Below are 9,044 nucleotides of genomic sequence, written 5' to 3' on the forward strand. Positions count from 1 at the left end.
TTATGATGAATGAAAATGGAAATTCAAGTGTGGTACATTTGAGTAATCCATGGGATTACCTAAGTGTGCTATAATTTAATTTTGTGACACAGACGTTTACATGTTCTGTTGCAGCCTAACAGAGACGTGAATTTGAAATATAGGCTACTGTTGGTGACTCTGACGTATGAACGGTAGCTTGTAACCTTATCCGCATCATTACAACGGAGCGCAGCCTTTTAGAGTAGCACGTCCTCGTCCACACACATCCCTCAATTACTACAGCTAATGACACTGTTGACACTAACAAGAGCTATTGTAGCACTTTGGCACAGAAAAGGGTTCCATGGCCGAACGATCCTGTTTCTTCTTTTGTCGTGCAGCTTTAATTGCTTTCCTCAGGTGTCGGAGAGCAGACTGGTGAGGCGCAGACACACACATATGCACACATAACCTCGGAGACCTGCCCACATAGAAATACTATGCAGCAGACATTCGAGAACCTGGATAGTGATTGCATGTCAACCGCATACCTTCTCTTGTGTCCTGTGTCACTGCTATCTTTTGCTTCTGCTACTACACATACCATGTCTTTCCCCCGATGTGTCCTCGGTTATACTTCCTTGCTAGTTACCATCACCAGTGGTCTCGATGATCTCATTGGAGAACACTCCATCTCTAGGTCCTAGCGGTGTGTGGCATATGGCAGCTGGACCTGACCGGACCACGCGCTAGCATTAGTGTGCGGTTAATTGAGTGCTTCCATGAAGCATGCAGGGTTGTAATCTCTTTGAACTACGCAGAGCAGGTGGTGAGGTCACTGTTGCCCTTTACAGGACCAACAGTGTTTAAAGATAAGGGAGGGGTGGGCGCTAAGGCTAAAATACAACATCACGATTATGAAGACATTTTCAAGATACACGAAATGCATCACGTTATTTCTTTTTCTGAAGATTGGTGAGTTGAAACAAAATACATCAGCAGTGCCACATTAAAAAAAATATTAAGGATGCATTAAATTTTGGCTGCTGAAAGAGAAAAACAGCTGAACGTTTTCGTGAAAAAGCAAAGATTAAGTTGGCCTGCAACAAAGCATCAAAATGTAAAACTTAAAAATGGTTTGGTAATGAAAATGAAAAGTAATGATTAAAAATGCTGTTTGTTCCCTTGACTTTCCTGCACATGTTCACAGTTTGAGCAGTAGTAGATCAACAGTGAACATTTCGGTTTTGTGGAACTATTTGCTTCTTTGCTGCTTTCTGTGTGGGACATTAGATAAGTGATTTGTAATAACTCTTCATGCTGAGCATCATAAGGGAGTAAAACACCCAAAACCTTCTCCACCACACTATTAATGAAAATGCAACATCCTGCTCGAAATGTAGAATACAACAAAATTACAGAAACAGAGCGAAATGACTGACACCATCACTGACACCATCTTTAACCACAGTTTTTTTTTAAATGAGAAAAAAATCATGAATGACAGTTCCAAAATGCATATCATAACTAAAAAACAAAAAAATCTGGAATTCGTTGCCTTAGATGTCCAGCCGTTCTCCATTGTGAAGGACGCTGGATTTCGTGGCTACAGTAGACGACAAAACCTAAATTTATGTTTTTAGTTGTATTTATTTTTTTTATTTGTCAGCTCAATTTTGTCTTATTGAAAGTAGATTTAATCAGTAATGTGTTTTTTTTTGTTTTTTTTGTTTTTTTTTCTTTTTCTGTTTTCATTTTTTTTTTCCTTATGGATGTTTGTGCACTCATTGGTCACGTTATTAGGTACATCTTTACACTGATTGAAACTTTTATCAGATCCACTTACCATATTGCATTTTGTAGCTGTACAATGACCACCACAGCAGGACCACCGCAGAGTAGGTATTAAAGCACTGCCGTGACACCAGTGTCGTGGTGGTAGCACTGGTATGAGTGGATCAGACAGAGCAGTGCTAAGAATAGTCCACCAGCCAAAAATATCAAGCTGACAGCATTCTGTGACCACTGATGAAGGACTAGAGGATGACCAACACAAACTGTGCAGCAACAGATGAGCTATCGTCTCTGACTCTACATCTACAAGGTGGACCAACAAGGTAGGAGTGTCTAATAGAGTGGACAATAAGTAAAGTGTTTGAAAACTCCAGCAGCACTGCTTTGTCTGATCCATTCGTACACACACCCTAACACAACACCACCACATCAGTGTCACTGCAGTGCTGAGAATGACCACCCAAATAACGCCTGCTCTGTGGTGGTCCTGTGAGGATCCAGACCATGGAAGAACAAGTAAAAGGGGGCTAACAAAGTATCAGAGAAACAGATGGACTACAGTCTGTAACTGTAGAACTACAAAGTGCACCTATATAGTAAGTGGAGCTGATAAAATAGGCAATAAATGTAGGTACAAGGTGGGTGTGCATGTATATACAAAAAACTATATATACATGCACATATGGACCTTTGTATCAAATTAGTTCAAACTGCAGTCCCACAGTAAAAAACAATTAAGTATTCAGACCATATATATTTACAAGGATTATGTCATGATCTATTTAAACTCAAGGCATTAATTGCATTAGTTTAATCATAATTTCATAATCAAAATCATAATTTAGAGGGGACTTTGTGTTGGGAGTTGTCTGTCCCAAACCATAACCCCTAAATTTACACTTGAGAAAATAAGACTTTTACGTTTTTTAAAGGTCTTTTTGAATCCTTTTAAATTCAAGCTGAAAGATTTAGATAGATCAGGAGTTTAATTTTTAAATAAAAAAAGTAATTCAAAAAATTCTGTCCCACTTTTTCCATGTCACTTCCAAAACAAAGAATTTTACTCCATAGGCAGATCCTATCTAAAGAATTGTCACTAATGAAACATGTATTTTCTGCAATTAAGTAAACTTTAGTATTTTAATGCAAAATATTATAATTTTGTGTGTGTACAACTGTTCAAGTGTGTGTTTGCTAGTCATGTACTGGCTAGCAGTTTTGAGTTATACTTTAAATTGTTTTTAAATGTTGCTAATTATGCTCTCTTTGTTATGAAACAGGCACTTGGCCATTGTTCGTTCAGTACTGATGATTTCCACGAAATCCTCATAAAACTATGCAGTGTATTTATGTGTTTTATCACAATACGATTAATTACTGTCCTGTTGCAGCACTTCTAAGATAAGGTGAGGGAAACAAATTTTGGTCTGTATGTGGAGCATTTGTCCAGCTTTTAAAACTTGAAGGTTTCTCTGAGGTGTCGGCACAATTGTTCTCAGTGCATTCTCTTTATTATGTACCCGTTTCTCTGGTGAAATTGCGTCCCCACCATGACTCACCCAGGACCAGATGTTGCATTTTAATCACTGTGCTGAATAGAGTGATGAAAGTAGGGAAATGGTTTAATCCCCCTGCCTCCCTATCGCGCTCTCTCCCTTTCTCTCAGTCTCTCTCTCAATCACTCCTGCTTTCCCTTTCTATCTGTCTCTTTTTCTACCACTCCTTCCCCCAAACATTCTCTCTTAATCTCCTTCACTGAGGGCCTTATTCAGGCTCTCCCAGAAGCTTTGGCAAGTCTTTCTTGATTAGAGTAGTAACAGCAGTTCCCAGCATTTTCCCAGCGCTTTTCAAACTTCAGGCCGACTATATTGCCGTCATCTGTCAAGGCACCTACTTGTGTATGTTCATTTTCCTCATTGAGCGGAAACGCTGTAACAGATGTAGGAACACACTCAGACGTTTGGATTATATCCTGCATTATAAATATAATAATAAATTAGCTTCTTTTAAAAGCAAGTCTACAAAATGCTTTACGGGAAGATTGAAAGAGCCATGTTGACCACTGGATTACCATAAAATTCTAACAAGTCCCACTTCTCTTAGTTATTATCTGTCAAACTTTCAGTTTGAACCACCTGGTAGTAACTGTAGCATTAAAAAGTTCTTGTGCAAAGGAACATCTAGGTACAGAGGTGTACATTTTGGAAAAAAACATTGTATGGTTGTCACAGTAAGATGGGTCTTCCACAGGAGTTTAATCTAGAACTTTTTCAGCTGTGGAAATGGAAGTAAAACACCAACGACCTCCAAATGATCAGGCCAGCGTTTGTCTGAAGTAGACATTCTTATCCCGGGGCATGATATCTACTAACAAATAACGAAGTTATTTCTAACACTTTGCTCGTGACCCAGCCATAGATGAGTCAGATTTGGATTGGGATCCGATTTCTTTTTTTATTTTCTTCATCTGAAAGTCTTTGCCCATCAGCTGATACACTAATAAACTGGCACACTAATTTTATGTAACCTCTTGCCGGGCATTCCAAGTGAATTGTTCCACTGCTACACTTTGCTCTAAATGCTCTTCAGATGCTCTCGGAACATTTATTCATGTTTTCTGGCAGTGTCTTCTAGTGAAGCATCTCTGGGAAGTGACAGCTTCCTTGCTCACTACTCTTTTAGAAGTAGACCTGCCCTTAGATCCAGCTTTGTTTCTGCTCGGAGACATTTCGATACTTGAAACCCATCATCATCATCATCATCATCTTTAACCACTAAATCCAGATAGGGTCACAGTAACCCTTCCTGGATTGGGGCCTAGGGAACTGTGGTCTAGGGATCCTCAGAGCCAAGTTGTCTGGAGCAGTATGCTCCTGGTAGAGTCTCCCAAGGTGAACAAGTCTGGAGGGAAGGCCGAGACAAATTTTATCCAAAATCCTCCTTGACTAGGCGACACGAGATTGTGTACCCTGCCCGGGAGAGGGTTACCGGAATCTACCCTTGAAGCCAGGCCTGGGGGTAGTGTCCCTCGGCGAGCACCTGGTGGCCGGGCAGCCCGCGTAACCCGGCCAGGCTCAGCGCAAAAAGACCCAGCATAGGGGACCGGTGCAGTGCCATATAGGCTGTGGGAGCTGGCAGGGAGGTCCTTGGCAGCATGGACCCCTGCGGTGGAAGCTTGAAACCCAGTCAAAAGAAAATAGTAATGGCTTCTCTGAGAGTTGTAAAGACAGCAATTTTGAAATTTTGTGCAGAACTGAGTGTGCACTTAAGATCTGCGTACTTGCTCTATTTTATGGATGTCATGGTGCTGGAGCAGGTCACTGCCAGACTGAATCGAGCCAAGGCTGATAGTATGGTCGCTTGGTCTGCGGCAGTTGACTCTGTTAAAGAAGTTTGGGACAGGACCTTGTTGAATTGGATTTATTTTAGATGAATTTGCGTCTTTCTGTATGTCTGTCTGTTTGTTGGTCTGTCTGTTTATTTACTGAAAATGTTTAATAAAAATATTTTCACAGAAAATTAAACATTCTTCAATTAACCAAATAAGTTTGAAATAATGTACTGCCCCTGCTGTTTGTCCTTTGTTTTATCTTCCTTCGCTTGATGGATGAAGTAGTGTATAGTGACTGTTGTGATTGGCTGAGAGATATCAATCAGTATTCTGCAAACGTTCAATTGAAAAGGAAGAAATGACTGAAATCAAAGACAACATTTGAGATAAATGAAGTTAAAATACAGTAGGAATGGAGGCTAGTGCACTGTACCAAGGGTCATTTCTAAATAACACTTGAGAGATGTTGCAGAAACGGGTTGACTGTGGTTCTTGTCTCGTTTCTTGCGTAGGACCCAGCCGGATCCTGTGTTTGCAGAAGAGGAATCCGAAGAAGAGGACACTGACAAGGAGCCAGAGTGGAAGAAGCGCAAGATCTAAAGAAGAGCGCTTGTTTTCCCTTTCTCTCTCCGTGTGGAGAGTTTTCATGGACACAGAATCTGGTGGAGTTTGTAACCTCCGAAAAAATGTGTTCAAACTCTTAGTTTTTCATCCAGTTTTAGTGTATGTGTGTGCGCATGAGAGAGCGAGTGAAGAGACAGCCTCAGCATTGTGCAGAGCCCATTTGTAATTGATTTCCATAATGGGCAGAAGTCCTAGTTGTACACACTGTGGTTTGGATATAACTTGGCTTTGATATCATTTTTTCTTCTCTTTTCCATTCGTAGTTTTCTGTCGTGCTTAAAAATAAACATCTACTGTGTGTGGTCAGTTTGCGTTTTGTCATTTAAGTGTTGGCGTTGGCAAAACCAGCCGACAATTACATTTGCTTTTGTGTGTGTTTTTCCTCCGCTGTGTGTTTGTTCACCTTTTTTGCTCATGATGTGTGGGAAAACATAGATCAGCCCTCTCTAAATGGTGTGTGACCGTCCATAAATTTCTCTAATAAAGGAATGTGATATATATATATTTTTTTTTCTTTCCTCGAGCTGCAGGGCGCCCTCGGAGCCCCTCTGCAGTTGCCGCGTCGTTTCGATTACCACTTTGTGGCCTTCCAGCAGGGTGAGCTCAGATGTTTGTGCCGAGGTCCAGCTCTGTGACTCCCGGCCTGTACACAAACAGGAGGCTGCTGTGTCACAACAGATTCCAATCTGCTGAATCTCAAGAGTCGCAATCCATCTTTCTACCTCCCTCCTCCCATCTCAGGCCTAGACTTTTCCACCAAATGCACTGTCTATCTTAGTCAGTCCAGAGGTGTTTGGTTTTCTCCCGGTGAGTCACTGCATTCGGTAAATATTTATTTTGAAATAATTTTTAGCTACTTCCCTTTTTTTGCCAGTTCTAGCTGTTCAAGCATCACTTGGGAGAGCACTTTTACCTTTTAGTGCTGGCAGTTGCTCAGAGAAATAGACATGGCAATATTGCAGCAGCAAAATGCCTGCCATTGATTCTTTTCGTACTGGCAATCGATGACTCAGATCTCTGCATGGGTCTGCCATGAAAGGCATTTGAACGTAATTTGTCAGTTACTTCAAACAGGACTCCTCTGTGTGCATGTTTCCTTAAAAATTTTTCATATTTGTGAATTACTGCATAGTTTTTGTTATTTGTAGTTTTTCAGACTTTGACCTTTTGTCAGTGCAATTCTGAGACCCAATATTTATTCCTTAAGAAATGTTTTTATGCCTTCTTTTAGATCTGTTGCATAATCTAGTACCTATAATAGGCTATAGGTGATGGATGGGGCGGGTAATGAGGTGGGGCTTGTGGGATACGTGGATTACATATTTCTACTCATTACAACCCAATGGAATTTACCCTCTGGCTAACCTAGCAGAAATTCAGGGGGGATTTTTTTTTAGACACAGGAACTTGAAATACTATCAGTTTCAAAGATCCCTTTTAATGCACTTGTTTTACTTCTGTTCGAGCCCATCTAAAGCTATTTCCTGGGGCCAATGCATGGATAAGAATCCTTCCCCCTTCCCCCTCCCTTTTCCCCATTGCTTCTAGTCAATGGATACTACCATATAGACCTATAAATAATCCTCTGAGCTACGAATTTCTCCCCCTTCCAAATCCCCTCTCGCTGTAATTACTGCAGAGAAGGGGCCATTAGGACCAGCTGTGGCAGCCATCTCCTGAGATGCTGACGAAAGAATGTTCTAACCACAAAACCCTCGAAAGCGAATTGTCCTCGCAGCCCCCCCAAGCCAGAAGGAAGAGGAGAAAGCGTTTGCTTAAGTCTCCGCAAAAACGGTAATGTGTAGCGAAGCAGCGCGGCTTAGCCGGCCCTGCGGCCTAATCCATCAGAGCCTATTCTGAGTGGTGATGTCAGCAGCTGCCCACCCTGCTCCAGTGTCTGTTCCTGGCCGTGGAATGCCGGAATGCTGCACTGGCTGATGTCACGCACCACATCCATGCCTACTGCGCTCATCCTGCTGCTTTAGTTGTGGGCTGAAGGGTGTGTTGCGGCTTTGGGGGGCCTGCTGCGGCCCCTATATGTCACTGGGAACCCGTCGGTGGACCTCGTCTTGTTTTCACATTGCGCTCAAATGGCAGGCGGTAGTATTTGCCTGACCGCTTACTACGAGGTGAACATAGCTTTGATTGATTTGATTCAACTACTCTGTATGAGCAGGTGCTGTTGTGCTAAAATATTTGCATTTTATTCATTTTTCTGCATTTATAATCCTCTACAAATTAATATTGCATTTGTCTGAAATGGTAATCTGGGAAGATGCAGTTCCTACACTTAATAAATGTTTGTTTTATACATATATATTTTATAAATATTGGATATCGACCTCAGCCCACAATATCCATATTCAGTGTGTCCCTTGGCAGTTTGTAATGGTTTTAGCATATTAAACAGAAAACTACAGAACTGCACAACTGGCAGAACAACTGATTAAAGTACTACCTTGAAATTAATGCCAGAGTGCAAATATTTTATCTCCTTGTTTTGATGTCAGCGCTCAAACCTTTCAAATGATCAAACCAACTTTGTGGCAAAAGATTTTCAGCAGTTTGGAAAAGAAAACTCAGATCTTTATTTAGGCTTATCTTCAGACCAAGGAGGACACATGAAGTAAAAGTTAATAAATGTTTTTGCTAACTGCACCTGCAGGGATGGTTCTTACTTAATTGAAACATAACAGTGAGCCAAGATGTTCTCAGACTTTTCGAGGGCATCGTGTTTCCATCTAGCCAAATTAATTCATGGTGAACACGCTGTGTCCAGAGTTTCCTCATGCTTAATTGATCATTGGTCTTGGTCTGTGGGTACTTCAGGGACTGAACCACTTCCAGATCTTTCCTGGTACCTTGTTCCTACTGCACTGGCACTGCACTGACAGTCTTCACGTGGCTCATTTTTATTCTGGAATTGTCATGTTTTCGTCTGCTGAGAGTTGCTGTGACGGTGAGACCAGCTGCGAGGCAGGGTGGAGGAAGCTCTGTACGAATCTTCAGCTCTGTCCACCCCCACCCACCCAGCCCCAGCACTACCTCTCTCTGCGCGGAGCCCTCAGCTCGGTGGAAACATTTCCTCCAAGTGCCCAGATTTACTGCACCGTGTAGCTTTACAACCCGCTTTTGTTTACCGTAGAATCCTGGGCCTGCGTTCAGGAATGCAGAACAGCAGTTGAAGAGCTGGACAGCTTTCTTCTGCCTGGTTTATTCTTACAGCCCCTCGTCACACCTCAGTCCAGCTCGAACCCAGAGATCCAAGTGTCCTTCTCTTTTCCTTTCAGTACTGCTCTGACTACTAGCATATCTTACAGCAATAGTTCAGCCC

At 41.8% G+C, this 9,044-nt stretch overlaps 1 protein-coding gene across 2 annotated transcripts in view; it reads left to right on the top strand.

Annotated features, from left to right (window-relative positions):
- LOC118824768 (WD repeat-containing protein 70) overlaps nucleotides 1-6,016 on the top strand; it is a 67,878-nt gene extending 61,862 nt beyond the window's left edge. For both annotated transcript variants that reach the window (XM_036595155.1, XM_036595156.1), the window contains exon 18: nucleotides 5,599-6,016. In XM_036595155.1, the coding sequence (XP_036451048.1) occupies nucleotides 5,599-5,686 (88 nt within the window). In that variant the 3' untranslated portion in view covers nucleotides 5,687-6,016. The remainder of the gene's footprint in view (nucleotides 1-5,598) is intronic.
- The last annotated feature ends 3,028 nt before the right edge of the window (nucleotides 6,017-9,044 follow it).

This window comes from Colossoma macropomum, unplaced genomic scaffold (genome assembly GCF_904425465.1).
Source record: "Colossoma macropomum unplaced genomic scaffold, Colossoma_macropomum, whole genome shotgun sequence".
Taxonomy (NCBI): domain Eukaryota; kingdom Metazoa; phylum Chordata; class Actinopteri; order Characiformes; family Serrasalmidae; genus Colossoma; species Colossoma macropomum.